Source organism: Acomys russatus, chromosome 7, assembly GCF_903995435.1.
Source record: "Acomys russatus chromosome 7, mAcoRus1.1, whole genome shotgun sequence".
In the NCBI taxonomy this organism is placed as follows: Eukaryota; Metazoa; Chordata; class Mammalia; order Rodentia; family Muridae; genus Acomys; species Acomys russatus.
This window is the reverse complement of record NC_067143.1, coordinates 14,495,517-14,515,740: the sequence shown is the minus strand read 5'-3', so window position 1 is coordinate 14,515,740 and position 20,224 is coordinate 14,495,517. Positions and strand designations below refer to the sequence as shown.

At 42.3% G+C, this 20,224-nt stretch overlaps 1 protein-coding gene across 2 annotated transcripts in view; it reads right to left on the bottom strand.

Moving 5' to 3' along the window:
• Oca2 (OCA2 melanosomal transmembrane protein) overlaps nt 1-20,224 on the bottom strand; it is a 274,814-nt gene that overhangs the window by 124,207 nt on the left and 130,383 nt on the right. For both annotated transcript variants that reach the window (XM_051148641.1, XM_051148640.1), the window contains 3 exons: nt 9,637-9,696; nt 8,985-9,089; nt 721-814 (listed from right to left, as the gene is read on the bottom strand). In XM_051148641.1, coding sequence (XP_051004598.1) covers nt 721-814; nt 8,985-9,089; nt 9,637-9,696 — 259 coding nt within the window. The remainder of the gene's footprint in view (nt 1-720; nt 815-8,984; nt 9,090-9,636; nt 9,697-20,224) is intronic.

Here is a 20,224-nt window from a genome sequence, read left to right as displayed (position 1 = left end):
CTCTGATCAGAGTATGAATGATAACAGTACCTCATATTTGGCCATGTCCCCTTGTTGGGGAGGCCCAATGGCACTCGGAGGAAGGATAGCAGACTACCAAGAAGAGACTTGATATCCTAGTATCATATTCAGGGAAAGGAGGTCCCCCTCAGTCACAGTCATAGGGAAGGGGAAAGGGGTGAAAGCGAGAGGGAGGGAGGAATGGGAGGATGCACGGGATGGGATAGAAAATGAGATGTAATATAAATTATTTTATTTTTCAATAAAAATGTGTTTTTAAAAAATGAATGATAACAGTGTGTAAAGAAAATGTTCACCATAGTGCTCTCCCCTGGGTGTTTACAATGTACAGAGAAGCTCCTACCAAGATTAGCTAGCCCTGTCTCCTTGATAAGATAAGATGAAATAACCTCTCCTCCCTCGTCAACTGCATGTAATAAACACTGTGCTTCCCAAGGTCTGTGACTTCTTTATCTGAGACTCACACCATCATATTCTAGTTTTTATGCACGTCCCAACTAGGTTTCCAGGATCCAAGCTAAGACATGGAAAAAATGACAGGCTTCACAGAGGAACTGAAGTTCTGATTGTTCAAAAATTGAAACCAGGAAGGCATCAGGGTTCTCTTCAATTCCCTTTTGATTTGTTAACTGCCAACTCTTGATTTGTGGGCACCATAGGATCAGTGAGGTCTCCTAGAATGTAGTCAGCACCCCTTACCTCCCAGGCAGGCACCAAGGGCCAGGGCATACATGAGTGGCAGTGCAGGCAAACTAACTTCAGGGTCTTGGCTCAGGTTCAGGAGTACAGGAATCTGTGGACAAATGAGACATTGTGGCCACATGTCATAGAAACTTAAAAGAGCTACATGTTGCGACAGACTTACAGAACATAAAAGGCCTTGTTTTGGGGACTGAAGAGATAACTCAGCAGTTCATAGCACTGGCTGTACCCTTGTGGAGGCTCACAACCAGCCCCTTAAGAGTCTGGCATCTGAGGGTAAAAAACAGACATGAATACAGGCAAAATTCCTTTCACATAAAATTAAAAGACAAATTTTTAAAGAGGCTTATATTATCATTATGTTTTATCATCATCATTATTGTTGTTGTTAGCTCGTGTGTGTGTGTGTGTGTGTGTGTGTGTGTGTGTGTGTGTGTGTGTGCGCGCGCGCGCGCGCGCCATGAGATGGAGGCATCACAGCACACATGTGGAAAACCAACTTTGTAAATTAGAGTCAGTTCTTTTATCCCCACTTCACATGGCTTCAGGGGATAAAACTCAAGTTTTCATGCTTACATTTTTTTGGGGGTGGCAAATGTCTTTACCCATTAAGCTTTCTCACTGACCCTGAAAGATATTTTTTGAATGACCAAACTATTAAGAAGAGAAAATCTTTTTTTTTTTTTTTTAAAGGAGCACAAGATGCCTGGAAGGAAACCAAAGAAGACTTTAACACGCACAAAACCTTGTGTTTGCACCTGTCTGTCTGTGTTTGGTGCTAGCCAGATGATCAGCCAGGTTTCCTTGTTTGAAGCTGCCCAGGCTGCTGCTCTGGGCCACATGGATGAAGTCATGTCATGTCTCATGTTGTGCCTAAGAACCATGCATTCAGTGTTTATGAAACCCTGCCAGCATCGTGCTGTGCATGAGGCATCATCTCAGCCAACACTAACTCACTCCTCAAATGCATCTGTTATCACTTTAATTGACAGTTGAAGGCTGGTGAGATGGCTCAGAGGATAAAAGGGAACTTGGTGCCAACCCTGATGACATGAGTTTGATCCCTAGAACCAATGTATTAGGAAAGAATTGATTCCTGCAAGTTGACTTCTGACTACACACATACACACACATACTGTCATGCCTCCACACACATACTCAAAAGAAATGTTTTTTTTTAAACATGAAAGTGGGGCATGAGAAGACACAATAATGGTGGGTTTTACAAATCCACCATTTTATAAAACATGAAAATAGTTCTCTGCTGAAAAGCTGCACCTTGGGAAAGCTGCCTCTCACCACTCCCTTCCCCAGTCACCCTAGACCTGTGGCATTTGTGCTAGGACATGTAACAGCGTTTACAACCAGAATACCAATTTTCCAGAGAGCCCTACCAATAGTTGGTGGTCTTCTTCTAATAGAATACTTTTGTATTGTCAAAACCAATAGAATATGTAGGGCTGTGACATTTCTGTAAGAAATGTACGTTGTTGTTGTTGTTGTTAAAGTATCCTGTTAAGTCTCTGTGGGTATCTTTAAATCTGACCATTTGCTGCCCTGGTTCTTTGAGATATACTGTGATTATCCATTTCTCACAAGTTTGGTCCCCTAAACATACCACAATGGTTTCCAGAGTGTGGGGGGCCTAAATCTGGCTTTATGACTGCCAGTCTGTGAGTCAGGAAAAAAAAGATGGAGGGAGGGATGCAGGAGAAAGAAGGAAGGAGCCCTACAATGTCCCTCCAAGGCCACCTTCCCTGGCCAGGGGACTCACTGACCACCTACCCACTGAGGAAGGCCTGCAACCCACATTGCCTAGTTAATGGAGGAGACAGTGTGCCTTCGCTGCTCACACTCCTACTCCTCTGGGGATAGCCTTAGTTGGTGCTTATAAATGTAGTATTGGGATTCAGCCCAGATCCTCCCTCTGCAGAAACACAGTCATGAATCCCTATAACTGCTGTGTTATTTTGCTTAATTGCAGTCCACTGGACCTGGCTCTGCTCACTATATTATTTTGTTTCAGAATATTTTAGAAAGAAAAAAAAAAAGCTAAAACCAAAAATGGCATCAAGTGAGAAACAAGAAGTTAATGGTTATGTGAAGTGCTTTTGACCCATGTCACCTCAGAGTGTTTTGCTTTGGTTTTTGGTTGCTTTTTTGTTTGTTTGTTTGTTTGTTTGTTTGTTTGTTTTGGGTTTTTTGTTTTGTTTTGTTTTGTTTTTTCTATACCAATATTACAGCCAACAGCTACACTTGATTGAATACCTCCTTGTGGGAGCTGGAAAGAAACCGGGGATAAGACAATGCTGAAGAACAAGAGCCTTCAAAAAATAACTTTCTCACATTTTAGCTAAATGGCAATACATACAACTATGTGCATACAAGAAATCAGGTTTTTAAACTATAAAATCATATGTATAAATTACCATCATTTGAATTTGTCCCAGGATAAAAATGATAATGTTTTAAACCTGAGAGTTGCCATAGGATCTTTCCTGTTCCAGCCAAAGAGTTTGAAAAGAAGAGGCTTCAACAAAGGAAGATAATCTGAGAACTGTCAGTCTGTAACCATGTATTTTAGATTCAGACTGTAGCCCTGAGAGCACTGTAGCAGAGGCCTTGGAATTCTCTGCTACAGGGCTGCCCTCAGCTTTTCACAAGCCCTTGTCAACTGCCTACAGGAAGAGAGGAAAGAAAAGGCAAGTCTGTGTGAAGGGAATTCCCAGGCATGGAAGTGTGTGTTCAAATAAAATATCTCGACACCCAGATTCCCGTATCTTCTATTGCCCCAGCCTGGTCAGCTTTCCCTTTACCTCAAACAAGCAAGGAACTAACACTGGCATGTAGTGAGGGCCAGGGGCCTTATCCTTCCCATTTCAGATACTTTATGGCTGTCCTCATTGCATGAAATATTAGTCATAGTAAATACTGTTTAATACTTCCCTGTTAACAGCAAGCATTGACAGGAAGAGCCCAAGACAGTGCTAGCCACAGCTCTTAGTCTATAACAACAGTGACCTAGAAACACTCAGATGTGACAAAGGAGGGGTCTAAAGGAGGGGAATACGGCAGAAGAGGGAGGGAGGGTGGGAATGGGAAGATAAGAGCGAGGGGATAGCAATTGAGATGTAATGTGAATAAATTATAATAAATAAAAAATTATTTTGAAAAAAAAAAGGGGGATGGAAGAAGGAGCAGAGAGACTCTTAAGTCCTGACCTTTTATTAAGCAGTGGAAAGGAGGATATCACTGATTACAAAGGTAAAAATAAAACCCAAAGCAGCAATAGGCAGCTGGCTATTTCCACCTAACTGGCCCTGGGCAACACATGTACTCTGCAACCCCACTGCTAGGTCTCAGGCTGTCCATGTCTAGAAATGAGCTCAAGCCGAACTATAGAAGGATTCCTGGTGGTTAGATAAAAGTCAGCATTCCTTAGGAACTTGTGACATTGGTTCCCAGCTGCCAGGAGACATTCCCCTTACCTCTGCCCGAAGGGACATGTGGCTACCTATGATGCCTTGCCGCATATCAAAGCCCATGCTGGCCTCCAGGCTCCCTCAGTGCCACAGTTATCTGTTACACAGTTCAAAGTCCATGATATCACCCTGCCCTTCCCTCCTCCCCCTGCTCCCCGACACCTATCCTCCTTATAATCCACGGGATCTCTCCACCCACTCTGACTCTATTCTCTCTCTTGCTAGTCTCTTCCATTATTCATGCTCTTGTTTATTCACTCTCTCTTTCTTACTGTGTCTCTATCCTCTTGTTCCCTTCTGATTCACTCACATTCTCTGTGCCCCTCTCTCTGGGATATTCTCTGTCTCTTGTTACAGTACTATCCCCAACTATTCTCCCCCACTCTTCTGCTTCTCTAGAGCTGGCCATGTCCAGTCTGTTTTCTCTTTCTCTCTGCTCTGGACTCCTCCAGATGCCTCTGGATATTTTCTCTCTCTAAGTCACAATAAATGTTCTTTTTTACCCTAATAATGGAGTAGTCATTCTTGCAGTCACTTTATTGCCCCCTTCCCTTACCCCACCCCCTATTCCCATGCCCCACCCCCTCATATACACCCTTTGAGTCCAGAAGTCCCTGTATCACTCTCCACACATGGTGCTAACTAAAACCACAGGAGCAAAAGAATGCATCTGCGTAGGGCTTGCCATCAAACTCTGCAAGCACAGGCCTAGGATTCCCAATCTCCATCAGCAATCATGCATGTGCAGGAGCCGGGACAGAGAAGAGAAGAGCTGAATGCAGGAGAGCTATTACCATAGGCAAGATCAACCAAGCAAAGGCAAAGGAGATTCTAGCACCATGGCAAAGAGAAGCATCCTACTTCCACTGATATAATGGTGTGTCTCAGATAGGGGAGGGCCAGCAGGAGGGACAGGTAGAGATGGAGTCTGTGACTCTGGGGAACACTGTAAGCACTGACAGTGTCTGAAGGATGGTAGAGTGGAAAGAAGGTAAACTAAGAGTTACTTTGGGAAAAGTAACCTACTGTGATTAATTCACATTTTATCTATTTTTGCCAGGCATGACTTTTTTTCAACCTGAATATGCATGAGTTTCCCCAATAAACTCCCTCTGTCTCCTTTGTTTAAGGAACTGATGCTTTGGGAGTTATCCCAGGGCTCTTCTTCCTTGTACAAATAACAAAGCTTTCTCCACTCTTCTATTGCCTTGTGTGCTTATTGGCTTTGCACTCACCCAAGCAAGGGTGAACTCACTGTGCCTGGCTACAGATTAAAATACCAATGTTATTTTATATGCATTACAAATAAAATGGTTCTTGCTAAAATACTATGAATAAAGTTGTTACCTGCTAAGGTTATCTCCATGAAAAAAAATAAAACCTATGTGTATGGTGTCTTTAAAAAAAAAAAATAAAGAAGAAAGAAAAGAAAAGAAACTACAAAGAAATTTAAAATAAAATAATTTTTTATTTTAATGCAAACTAATGTTCTGTCATTATTATGTCTGTGCACCATGTGCATTCCTGTTACCCCTGAAGGCCTGAAGAGGGTATCAGATCCCCTGAGATTGGAATTAGAGATGATTGTGAGCCATTATGTGGATGCCAATACTCTTAACTGCCAATCCATCTCTCCAGCCCAAGAAACAATTTTTTAAAGGAGCAAAAATAAAGGATTAGACAAGACACAGCAGCGACAGGTGGAGAAGATAGAAAACTCCCACAGTATAAAAGAAATAAATCACATGAGCAATAAACCTTTGATGCCTAACACAACTATAAAGCACAAAATGAAAAACTGTGCTGAAGTGTGCAAAAGTTCAAACCGTAAGAAGATCTCCTATATTTAAAACATTGGGTGATGAGAAAAACAAGGAGAGGTCCATATAAGATCTAACTACTCCATGAGATGCCCATGCAAATAGATGTTTACAGAACGCTGTTCATAAGCACATGAGGAAGATTGAATATTTATTTCCTGTCTCAGCACTTTCTATTTGTTTTACTTTCAAGAAATAAAACATTACAGATTAGTTCCTCAATAATGTTTTTGTCTTCCCAACTTCTTAGAACTTGAATACATGGTGGTTAGAATAAAAATGGCACCCATAGGCCCATACAGTTTTTGCCAGTTGGTGGATCTGTTTGGGAAGGATTAAGAGGTGTGGCCTAGTTGAGAAAGTTTGTCACTGGAAGCAGGCTTTGAGATTCCTAAAGATTCATGCCACTCTTGGTGCTTTCCATCCACCTCAACTGCTCCTTCACTTGGCCATAGTTCACTCTAACCCTCTGAAGTGTTAAGCCAAACTAAATGCTTCCTTTGTAAGTTGCCTTGGTCACAGTATTTTATCACAGTAGTAGAAAAGGAATCAAGACAGAGTATCATCTTCTTCAGTACCACACTGTAGAAGGGACTGAATGGAGAATCTTGATCTATGTGTGTCAACTTGGAGGGAAACAATACGCCAAGTTGTTGAGTGACACTATTCCTGGGGAGGCATAAGCAAACATGTACTCACGCTAGATAAGAAAACAACAACAGATGAAAGTACATAACCAAAGTCCATTTTGGTGAGCCATTGGCTTTTGTTGGGGTTACTTACAGGAGTATGGGTGATGGGTTACTTATAGGAACAGAAATGGAAGCTCAGGCAGTGGTAGTTGGGGAAATGAATAGTGACTTAGAGAATGCCACATGATGATCCCCACCAATGGATACTCTCATGATCCGCCAAGCTAGCAAGAGTCATATTCAAAAACAACAATGAGTCATATCCAAACAACAGTAGAATCTGTTGTTTCCAATATGGGGTTCCTTCAGTTCACTTCCAGTAAGATTTTGGTCTGGAGATGTTGATGCTTCCACAAAAAATAATTTCAACAGGGTGCATTCAGGACTATTACCCAGAGCCATGTCATTTTGTGAAGCTCCCTAATTTTAGCAAGAGATGACAATAACAATTCCCAAAACTAAGTCTTTCATATTCTTGTTCTTTCCATCCCATCCACCCCCAGCAATAGCTGATCATGAGAGATGTTCACCCATCACGTAACATTCCGTATGTCACTACCTATTTCCCTAGCTACCATAACAATAATCACCACAACCCCAAAAAGAATATGTCTGTCCCTTTTCCTCTTTCCTTTTTCTGCCTTACAGCTTCTCAGACTGTAAGCAATAACAGCCTCTCTGGTTTCTTAGACTAGCGTGCTCTCCTCCTCTGGCCCTTCCCAAATAAAGCCTGTGTTATCCTAGAGTTGTTCATTTCCATGTTTGTCTTTCCTTCTGATATTACAGTGGCCAGCAAGAATAACAGATAAAGGCTTGTGACAAACACTTATGTCCTGGGACCACATGATATGACCTCACCAGGACAGGATAAATGTGCAAGGTTGCCTTGTTATCTCAGGGGCTGAAGATGCACTTGAAACTGGTATCTATTTCAAGTTCTCATTGCTACTTTCCTGTGCCTACAGATAATTTATTAACTGGCTTTTATCTCTATAGTATCTGCAAAAAGTCACCTACCAGTCCTAATTGTTAATTAGTAGATTCTTTTGAGTTGTCTAATATACAGATTAATAGTCACTAAAGTTAAACATCTCCATTTCTAGTCCTCTCCTTGTTTCTCTTGCTTTATTGCACAGTCTCTGCCTAGTAAGACATGCTCATAAATAACACTATCTTGTTTAATATTACTCAGGGGGAAACATTCAGGGTTTTACATCTAAGAATATGGTTGTTCTAAATTTTACAGGCTCTCAGAACTCCTTAAATGCACCATTCTGGATTCCTGAAGATCTCATGTGTCTTGTTCCAGATGTGACCAGTAGAAATAGCCACCATTGAGTTAGTTCAGAATTCCCAAACCCACACAATGAAACAAGAACGACACTGGGTTAGTAGAGAATGAAATTTAGCAGAAAATGAATTCTAGGCTGAGAAGGCAGTCCAAAGAATGTGGGTTAGAGGAAGAGAGGGCTGTGAGTCTGGCTAGCCCTCTCCTCACATTGCCAGCTGTGCTGTACTCATCCTTGGGGATCCCTTGTTCCCAGAACACTATGACATGATACATGGGCTCTCTGTAGGGGATGGAGGGACACCTTAGGACCTCAAGAAAAACAGGGAGAACTCTGCCACCAGCATCCTTCTGGGAGGAGACCCACCCTTTTGCCCTGTACTGAGCTCTCTTGGGCCTTGAACTGTTTGTGGCAGGGCCCAGATCTTACATTTAAGTTTCTGTTCTCATTTTTACTTTTCACACCAATGTTCACGGTCCTGCCCTAAGCCAAACAATTAATGATGCAGAAAAGGTCCTAGGGATGGGGGGTCTTGGTGTTGGTTCTGAGTTAGAATCAAATGGGGACTTAAATCTTTGCACAGGCCAAGTACCAAAAGCCACACAAGCTGCTCAGAATAAATAACTTCTACATTTGAAGATAATAAAGGCAATAACTCAGTTTTTTTGGTGTCTTGAAGTTCCTTTGAGTAAATGAAACTTTTTTCCCTTGGAGGTGTGGGTAGCAGCACTCAACTGGGCTCCTCAAATAAGCAGTCACCCGTGATGTGCTGTGTACTCCACAAAGCCTCGTCCCCAGGCTGTCACTGGCCTCTCAGTGTTCCATATCCAGCTGCCTCTGACTCAGCTCACATGTTTTTATTACATGTAAGAGCAACAGAAGAGCTGGTTTCATGCTCTGCTTCTTAGGAAGGAAGAATGAGCCCACATAGGTGCAGGCTGAGGTTGGGCCCTAAATACACAGGAACATATCACTTACCATAGTGGCAGTAAATGGGATGTTGTCAATTAAGGATGATGCCAAGGCTGAGACCCACACTATTAGCACAATGGCAGCCATGAAGCGCTGATCTTCTGGAACCATCTGAAAGGAGCAGATAATGGCCATGCCTTGCATTAACCACGGCTCTGCTAAACCACACACATAGAAAGAATCAAAAGAGTGTTAGTCTTTCTTCTGACATGTGACAACACCAACATAAGCATAGACATGTGAACCAGGGCCACACCTATACCAGGAACCTCGGCCACAAGTGATGGAGAGGAGCTATTCTAGGTCAAATAGCTCTGTAGGCAGAGGAATGTGTATTTCTTACCCACATCTGGTGGCCACACAGACTGGCCCTTCCTACTTGATGGCGCAGCAGAGTCCAAAGAGGGAAATCTGTAGCTTTCAGTTACTGTGCATTGGCCTCTTTTAGACATATTTTAACTAAAGGCCAAGGCAAGACAGCAAGTATCAATAATTATATATCTTTGACAAAAGTATCACCTTCATCTCTATGCAGGCTCCCATCAGTGCTTTTGACATTATTAATATACCCTTCTTACCAGGCACTTTTTTTCTTTTTCCTTTTAACAGAAAATAAAGAATAATGGCTAAAACATACTTTTTAGAACATTTGATGTACCTTTATTAGCAAGGCAGTCTGTTCTCCAACATACTCTACTAAGTGAAGATGTGCCAATGCCTAGAAGAAAAGATGTGTTTAAAAGTGAGAATAAATGCAGATTTCTTTTGTCATTCAAAGAAGAATACAAAGTTGGCACAAATTATCCTTTCTCATTAAAGGTTGTACTCCTTAACACAGTCTATAGATAATTTGCTATCATATGTACACATAAAGATGCATAGAGGGAAATGTACAAAAGCAGAGGCAGGAATTCCTCAATGATTTGTCTCAATGTCTATGGTAAATTTAAATGTGGACAGAAGGCGATCCCTTAATTTTAAAGTCTATATGGAAGATAGCAGTTGATCGCATACCAAAAAAATGCCAATCCATAAAGAAGGACTTTTAAGTAAGCTACATTTCCAGTGTATTTTGAAAGCTTGAGTTATTTTTTTTTTTTAATGCAGTTCTTACAACCCTTAAAACAAAAGGAAAAAAGCACATCTCATGAGGCACATGGTCATTTTCACAGCATGGGAGATGTGTCCCATGAGAGCCTGCTTCCCGGAGAATGGAGAAGAGTACAGAATAAGCTGATGGAAGCACAAGAGATTCTGCTCACACCGCCATCTCGGTTTCGGGGAGAGGACGTAGCAGTGGAACAGGACAGCAGCCCAGCTGCCCATTACCTCTTTAACATGTTGCATTTTCACTGGGAAGCCCACTAAAGGAAGACTAATATTAAAATATCCACTTGAATGTGTGTAAATGTAAGTTACAGAGTCCTCATCCTCATGTCCGGTTTCCAGTTAAATTTTGTTTGAAGATGACAAAGCTGTAACTTTAAACACAACTCTCGATCAACTTAGGTTTGTTTTTTGTTGTTGTTGTTGTTTTTTGTTTTGAAAATAGATTGTTCTCATACAAGACACCCTGACCACAGTTTTCTCTCCCTCCACTCCTCCAACCTCCCCCTTCACTCCTTCTCTCCCCCAGATCCACTGGGTCTGATGCTATAATATTCTGATGCTAACTATGGGGCCCCAAGATCTAGCTGCTGCCCAGGAGAGACATGGATGGAGAGAAGTATTACAGATAGAAATTATTAAAGTGGGTGGCCTGGGATGGAGGCTGGGAAGTGATAAGGATAGTGTAGAGAGTTAATATCTGCCCAGTCCCAGGTAAAATGAAGCTATTCTAAAATACAGCAGGCTGTATCTGGCCGTGTATGTCTCTCCGTGCTAATACATCGTGATCTTTTCTTCTTTCTTCCTCCTCCTGTACCTGTCTCCTCCCTCCCTGCCTCGTGGTCCCTAGGTGCCAGGCCTTTGAACCTCAAACTCTGCCCCTCTCTCTTCTGCCAAATCCCAAGCTTCAGCATTTTTTATTAACCAATCAACTTTAAATAGGTAGAGCAAGGTTCACACAACAAGGATAGGTTTACTGTGAATGTGCTCATCTGGGCAGCAACTAGATCTTGGAGGCCAGTAAATAGCATCAGAATACACAGCGTCAGACCAACCCCCAACAATTTCCCTTTTCTAATAATAAAGATTATTAGATATTTTTATATTTTCTACAACACTCCCATGCCCCATTTTCCTTCAGGAAAGAGCAAGCCTCCAAGAGACAACAACCAAGCACAGCAAAACAAAATAAAATAAGACGAAGCAAAAACACTCCTATTGAGGCTGGTCAAGGCAACCCAATAGGAGAAAAGAGTTCCTGAGAGCAGGCAAAAGAGTCAGAGACACACCAGCATTCTCTATTGGGACCGTCCCTGTGGAGCTCAGAGAACTCAGAGGGAGAGGAAAGATTGTAAGAGTCAGAGGGGGTGTAGGATGCTAGGAGGACACGCCCACTGGATCAACTAAGCAGGGCTGCTCAGATGAGCTGAGACTGAAGCAGCAAGCACAGGGCCTGGAAGAGTCTGCACCAGCTCTTCTACGTATATGTTATGTTATTGGCTTGGGTTTTGGGGGGCGGAGTGGACTCAATTCAACTTGGTTTTTAACATTAGCTAGATCAGAAGGATAATCTACATATAGCAGGGCTGCTCAGCTCCAGTGTTACCAACATTTGAAGCCTGTCAACTTCATCAGATATAACTTAGAAGGGAAAACCCACACACACAATTCTGTAGGCTGGTGTCTCAGACTGAATAAAAAGTGGAGAAAAGCCAAGTTGAATACCAGCATTCATTTCTCTCTCCTTCCTACCTGTTGTCACAAGATGGCCATCTCTTTTATGTTTCTACCCCCACATCTAAAGTCACTACTGTCACTTTCTCCATTATGATGCCCTCAAATTGTGAGGCAAAACAAAAATCTCCCTTTGTTAAGTTGTTTTTGCCAAGCATTTTGTTATAGCAATTAGAAAAATAATACAGGAGATTTGGTACAGGACAGGGGAGTTGGGCTATTGTGGCATTCATTACATTTATTTTTGTGTAACAACAAATTGGCAAAAGTAAAGTAAAAGGGGAGAGTTGATTCAGGCCTAGGGTGTGAAGGTGTAATCCATCATGGCAGGGAAAGCATGGCAATAGGAACACGAGGATGTTGGTCACACTGCATCCACACTCAGGAAGCAGGAAGAAATGAATGCCAACACATCACTGTAAAGGGGGGGGGGCGGTTTCAGTCAGGTGGGATAGCACTCAAGAGACTCAGGCACACGTGACCTGAAGAGGAACCTAAGATATGTAACAAGTCTGAGGCCAGCCCTGGCTACATAGGATGATCTCATCTTAATATAATACTAAAATATGTAAGGCAATGAAATAAAATGGTAAGGTAAAAATAAAATAAAATGGAAGTCTTACTTAAATATTTAGGATTGTCACCATCGATTAAAAAATACATAATCCAAATATATAAAATTTGCTAAAAGTACTCAAAAATAAACGAACGAAAGGAAAACATGTACCAAGACTATTTTAAAAGTGAAAGCTTCCTGCTTCTTTTTATTACTTATAAAAGCAAGCGATTCTACATTATACATGCCTAATAGCATAGATTCAAAAGTACTTGACGTATAAGCAATAAAATGACAAGTCCAAATAGATAACCCCACAGTCACTTTACAAAACTGACTGAGTATTATAAGTACAGAAGTACAAAGTAAATAAAAATAATTTGAATAAATAAGAACACAAGGTGTCCAGTAGCTGGTAAAGGCACTTGCTACTAACACTGACAACCTGAGTTTAATTCTAAGAAGCCACATGATGAGAGGAGATAACCAGTTCACCCACATTGTCCTCTAACCTTCACATGCATCAGAGAACATAAATGATTTTTTTAAGAATGCAAACATGATTAAAGTGCATATGAAAGCCAGAAGGATGTTGCCAAGCTGAGGTGGGAATTTACAGTCTTAAAATAAATATTGAAAAACATAATGAAAATAGAAAGGCACGCATCAGTCTCTGCTGAGACTGCACAGGACGAGCAGGATAAGAATGGGGCAGAGTGCCACCAGGCCTCCCCATCCGGGGGACGTGGTCAAATATGGGGCACCAAAGTTCGTGTGAAAGTCAGTCCCCACTCTCTGCTCAACTGTGGAGAATGTCCTGTCCATTGGCTAAATCTGGGTAGGGGTTCAAAGTTTACTGCACTTATTGTCCTTGGCTGGTACCATAATAGCTACCAAGAACAGACTTGATACCCTATGAGCATATACAGGGGGAGGAGGTCCCCCTCAGTCACAGACATAGGGGACGGGAGTAAGGGGAAAGTGGGAGGGAGGGAGGAATGGGAGGATACAAGGGATGGGATAACAATTGAGATGTAATAATAATACAATATTAAAAAAAAAAAAAAGAATGGGGCAGAGGCCAGTGCTGACCTGTTAGCTGATGCTATGGCCAAGAACTGCAGGGAGGAGGAAAGGACCACTAGGCAGAGAAGAATGAGCACGTGCAGAAGCATCTTAAGGCCCTTACATCAGAGCTGGTCAATCCTAAGATGACTCCAAGAAGACTGCCAATGGCATGATCCATGATAAGAACATGTGACTGGGATGAGACAAATACAAGGCCTTGCACTGGATCCAGCAAGGAAACACCAAACAGTGCACTGATGAATTAGTCCATGTAGTGGGCATTCAGCCTTTAGGGACCCTGCCTGCTCCATCATCCTGCTTGCTGCCCACACTCCTGTAGTTCTGCCTAACTAACACTATGCTGGAGCCACTAACTAGAAAAGCTTGGAGTCATGCCAAGCATTCAGTATAGCCGTGGAATCAAATTTAGCTCTTCAGTTTCCCCACTCATATCTTTGGGCAAGCAAATGGCCCACTGCGGTGCCAATGGGATCTCCTTTTCCTTCTTTGTCACATTCAACTAGATTTCTAAAATAGACCATTTCCCCAGCTTAGAGGCTCATTCCTTTTTATTTGACAAACACACACACACAAACACACACACATACACACACACACACACACACACACACACACACACACACACACACACCTTACTGTTGTCCTCTGGGACTCACGTGTGAAGTACCATTGGTTAATACAAGCATCCTCCCCTTGCTTTTTTCTTTCAAGTCTTGTGATTTGCAATGTTGGGGTATTGCGTGGTTTACAGACAGAGGTGGGGCCTTGGATATATCATTTTAGCATGTCAACTGACCTAGGATTTGGCCATTTACTGTCCATCCCTTTTAGAGTTATTTAGGCTTTGTTATGATTGGCAAGTAAAGAGATGTTTAGTCATTCTTATTTCTTCAACCTCTCCTGTTGGGCCTATTACAAGTTTAGTCCCAATAAGCCTGTCCCTGTGTTTAGGGACTCAGTTTCTAATTAAGGAGGGATGAAGGGATAAAGGAAACAATACATTCAAGATATGAACTAATAAGGTAGAAAGCTGCCTGCCCCAGTGCATGTTGGGAGCCTTTGAGTAAGGTCTATGAGCAGGGCTACCCCATGTTAGTCCATGTTCCTGGTTCTGTCTCTAAGTCTGCCCCTGCCCTCTCCAATCTCCAGATATCTTCCACTGCAGAGAGGAGGAGAACCCTCAAACTTAGCCTGGTGGATCTAAACCTGTTGCCACAAAAGAAGAAACATTTATACCTGACTTTAGTATTTTCCCTGCCCGGAGTTCTAAACTGCTTTCCCTGGAGCTAATTGGGTCATGGATACACAGTGTGATGTGTATCCATGCTTCATCACACACAGTATGATGAATCAGAGTAGCCTTTGTCTCTGGGTCACCCAGGCATCCTTCCTCATCTTACCCAGTCCAAAGTGGTGAGTGGGCCCTTCTTCTAACAAATCCCAACCCAGGCCTCATCACTAGGCATGCTGCCCCTTGGGGCTACATACAGAAAACTGCTAGGATTCTGGCCTTGTCCCTTCATAACCCCACATGCTTTTCTCCACTTCAGAGCAGCTGCTTCCTGCTTTTTGTCATATGTGTCCTCTTTTAATTTCTACCAGTATTATATATTCTAGTGATATCTAACAATATTGATTTCTACTTTTTTTTTTTTTTTTTTTTGCTAATGCACTATTAGAGACAGAGTTATTTTAGCTTCATTATTTTTACTACACCCTACTCTGCTTCTGGGAAGTATACACTATATTAAAAATGATATTTTGGCCAAAGACATTAGGTAAGAAGATTTCAGTATTAGTGATTCAGCTGTCACTATAGGTCATACAATCCACGTAAAATGTAGTTGGTATTTGGTTTTATTGTTCCCCAGGGTTCAGCCCCAAAAGGCTGTCCTGTCCCCCCTCAGCCCATGCTTCTTCTAGTTAACCTAGGGGAATCTTATGTGCATTGCTGTGAATTATCTTGACACTTGGTAATCTGCCCTATAGTCACTAAATTCAAACCTGGAATTCATGGGGGGTCAGAGTGGGGCAATCTCCCTTCATGAAGGACAATAATCCACCCCACAGAGGCTGAGGAGAAGGTTAGACTTTATATTCAGGTGGTTTTTTAAAATAATTGTTTTGGAGCGGTTTATGCTCAATCTGTGTTCTGTTTCAGTGCCAATAAAATTTAGGAAGACTTCAAAAAAAGTAAGGAAGAAAAATAATAATTATAAGAGTAGAAAATATTAAAGCAGCAAATTTACAGTTAGTAGTTTTATTAAGACTAATCACAGGGGCACTCAAATAGAGAAATAAAATGGTAGGGAAAAAGCAAAGTGTGGCATCAGCAAGAAAAGGGGGTGTCACTAAATTCAAATGAGAAATGAGTAGGGTAAATAACTAAGTGCTCTTCCAAAGAGTCATATGAAAACCTACTTATATTACTGTAGAAGCTCCCTTAATCACTCACACACACACACACACACACACACACACACACACACACACACACAGTTGTAGTTACTATGTAATAGAACAACAATGCCCATATTAGATACCACAGGCTAACTAATTAAAAGGCCAGTCACAGAAATGGGTTTCTTCTTTTGGAATTGTTGGCCAGTACCGAGAGGGTTGGGCATTGCTAAAAGGCCCTTGATAGAAGACACCAACCAATCCCAGTTAGAGTCATATAACAGGATGGTCCTGGTCCCACAAAGATCACACGTGGAAAAAAAAAAAAATCTGAGCCAATCAGCCGCTAGTGTGACCATATATGGCCTAATACCTCCGGATTGTAATCTGAGTGATGGGCCATTCGGCCCCAGCCTATCAGCTTATGACACCTGTGATTCCTCCTTAGCCCACCCAATCAGGTTAGAAGATAGTACACCCTCTTAGAAGTCCCCTAGTTCCCTTTAAAAAGTCCTACATGCCTTTGACCAGGGTCACTGCCATTTTGTATGTATGTATGTGCATAAACACATAATGTACCCTGCATGTAGGCTGTTTCTGCAGAATAAATGCTCTTTGCTTTTACATGCCATTTGGGTCTGGGGTCTTCCTTCAGTGATTTTTGGACCCTTACAAACAATCCTAATATCGCCAAATATTGGCTATTGCCAATGTTCTTGGTTACCCTCTGGAACTTGACTGTTAGACCCTAGTGCTCACTGAACATGGTGTTATTACCCCAGTTATCATCTGGAAGCCTCTTTCATAGTAGCTCACTCTCATAGTGTTGGAAGGTGCCATGCATCCTACTGAAGGAGAAAAGTAAATATCAATTCTACCCAGCTATGAACCATGCAAGCTACATTGATGACTAGCCCTCAAAACATGCTCACTGGTGCCTTTGTGGCATAAACATCCATGGGAGTAGCCATTACTTTATGATTGAATTTAAGTTCCACTCCACAAGAGGAAGTCAATAGCTGTCATAATTATTGGGCTAAAAACCTATGGCTAGACAGGCCATAAGAATGTACTATTATTCTGCTAAATAGACATAATATTAAATTAACTCCTAATGACTTATTGCTTTACCCATAGATTAATGCATCTCTCAGCCCTCTTCAGAGAACCTTCTATTTGCAGTAGTGATCAACACCGAGACCCAAACATGGCCAAAGTACAAAAAATAAGAGCTTGCAAATGCTCAGCCCTAAATGGAACATCTATCATGCACCCCCTCTTCCCAAGGTTCAGGGATAATTGTGAAAGGCGGATGTAAAAGATTTAAAATCCAGAGACAGAGAGTGAATACAGAGAAATGGTGTCCTGTGAACACAAGGCCATTGATAGCCGTACCTATGAACTGATAGCAGTTATGGCAGCATGTACAAGACCTTTGCACGCCCAAACCAGACTAAATCCTGGGGAACTCCCTGAGTGAATGAAGTCCTGAGAAAATGTGTATTGTTGACAGGGGCATGTGTATGTTAAGACCTCCAATGCCTAGGCTCCACCTGTGTGCCAGACCCTGGCCCAGGAGAGACTCAGGATAAAGGTAAATTTTTCCTCATTTCAAAATGCGAATGTTGATAGTGTGTGCGGAAAATGTCCACCATAGCTTCCTCCTCCCCACACACAGACCACTCTTGCCAAAATTAGCTAACCCTGCTTCCTTGGGTCAGCTGTATGCCATGATCTGCCTTGCCTTCCTATTCAATTCTACTACAAACACACTAAGCTAATGTTTTCTCAATCACGGAGCCCACTCAACCCAGTCCTGGGTTCTCTATGTATCTGTGTGTTTATCTTTCCTTCATTCTCCCACTGACCTGGTCAGGTCCTATCCCTGGAGCCATGCACAGACTCAGCATGCCAGGACAGAGAATGGAAGTAGACAGGAAGTCCCACCTCTACCAAAGAAGCTATAGGCAACTGGCAGGTACTGAGAGTCGGTTTTCTTTAAGATGGTTACCACTACTAAGTTGACTGTATTGCAGTAAAGATCACACATCCATGAACCTCAGGGTAGCACAAATAGTGCTTGAGGGAGGAAGAAAATAAAAGAGGACACAGAGTTGAATAGATAAAGAGCAGGATAAGTCTGAGAGAGTTGAGAGGATAAATATGGTCAACATTTATTGCTAATTTTTAATATTTTAAGATAAACAAGTAAAACTAGAGAAACAAAATCAGGTAAGGTAAAACTATGAGAAAAAAAAGCCTTCTACCGTTCTTTCTGTTTTCATTCAAATAATCATCTGATTCATTATTATTGGGGGGAAATTGCCAATTAAGTTGCTTTGGCACTCGGGAACTGGGACCTGCTTGAGGGGAGCAGGGCCTGGGGGTCATACCCTTGGGGTTCTAGCTCTTCTGTGGTCCTTCCTAGATCTCCGCTTCTAGCTGCAGGAAACCAATTGGCTCTGCACAGCCCTTGAGCGTGGCGTCTGTCTGGAAGTCAGCCAACAGGAACTGAAGGCATCAATCAAAGCAGCTCTTTCCTTCCCTCTTAAAGCTTTTCTCCCAGCTCTTCGGTGGCAGCGACAGAGAGGTGGCTAAGCACAATCATGCACCTTCTTTACTTCTGATAGGGTACCAGTTGGATTATCCACATGGTGCGCAAGTGGGAGATTTCTGCTTTTACCTTTTTGTCTTTCTGCTGCTTTGTGTAACTGTGAAACTGTAACTCTTTATCTAGAGAACACAGCGTGACATGGTGGAGAGAGTGGGCACCCATGTTTACGTCCCAGCCTTGCCGGGAATAGTCATTGTTTTTCAACAGCAAACGTGAGATTGTCTCTAGGATTTTCAGAACTCTCTCTCATCAGTGTTAGACTTCATGTTTTGCTGAAAGTTTTTATTATGACTTTGAATGCTGTCAAGTGGGTTTTGTTTTGTGTTTGTTTGTTTAACCATATACTGAAATGAGTATATGGGCCTTTTCCCTATAATGTTGTAGGGCACGTGGCCCATGCCATCAGGGAATCTGGCAAGGAGCTAGAGCGAGATGGAGACGTGTCCAAACTCTGAAAACAGCTGTCTTGAGATTGACAGGAGTTAAGGATATCTCTCTCCCTGTTCTGTGCCAGCTTGCCCTGGAGCTCCTAGTCTCCACCCCCCTACCTACCTCCGCAATTCTCAGAGTGGTCATGTAGCCTGGCACCTGGAATTCCTCTCCATGTAAATAAAGCATCGCCAGCATCCCAGCCCCACAAATGATATGCCATCCCACTCCTCCAAGATTCGTGTAGCCCTCCTTCACCCGGAATAAAGTGCATAAACTGTTTCACCGAATAGCATCTAAGAGTTGCAGTTTCCCTGGGAGAGCTTTGAGCTAAAAGGTTGTAACACTTGAAGAGCTGCTCAGAAAAGGCTTTCTTTCTATGAGCATTTGCCATGGACTGGGATCCTCAGACTGAGAGGATGAAAGGCCTAAAAGATTTTGAAAACTTGGCTAAACCCCAGTATAGACAGACCTAGGGAATAGCTGGGGAGTGCATTCCCTCCTGAGCTAAGTTTCCTAACAAACCAGCAAAGCCACAAATGGCCTATCTAAGGGTCACAAAGTTATTTGAAGAAACAGACTTAGAAGGTAGGAAAGGACATTTAAAAAAAAAAAATCTCAATGAAGAGCCCCACCAAAGATAGCTTTACCTAGCAACTGACCTGCCCCACCAGAGATAGAAAAACAAACACTTTGCTGGGCAAAGAGGTGAACAAAGAGAACAAAAAAAGTTAAGCCATGGGTGGTCTTGGCACCTTTTTCTGTAGCCTGGCACCTTTTGGACTTTAGACCCCCTTATGTTACTCAACCAATAGATGATTGCCAAACTAGGATGCCCCTGCTTGAGGGGCACTAGAGGAACTTATAAAAAGTCCCCAGACCAACATCCGGGGGTCACTTCTCAATACCTTTGATTTGGTGTCCATGCGATCCAGTTTGAGCTGAAACGTTAAAGATTCCTCTTGTATTTACAGTGGTTTCTAGTCTTTCTGGTTCTTTTGGGGGATCTCAACATCTGGAGCAACATCTCACGCAACAAGACTGCCTGCCAGCTGGGCTTCCTTCCTTCGTCCAGTGCCTGCCCTCTCAGGTGCCTGGACACTCTGAAGGGAAGAAGAGGACCCTGCGAGCTATCCCCCAAAAGAACTGTAACACTGAAAACCGGGGAGAAGTCTTAAGTTTGAGAAAAATTCTACAGGGAACGCAGCTGTGTCCAAGCTTTTCCAGATGGAAATATTTACATTATTAATTTAGTATCTCTGATTGATATAATAGTATTCAAATTTTCTATTCCAAGTTAAGTCACTTTGGGTGTTC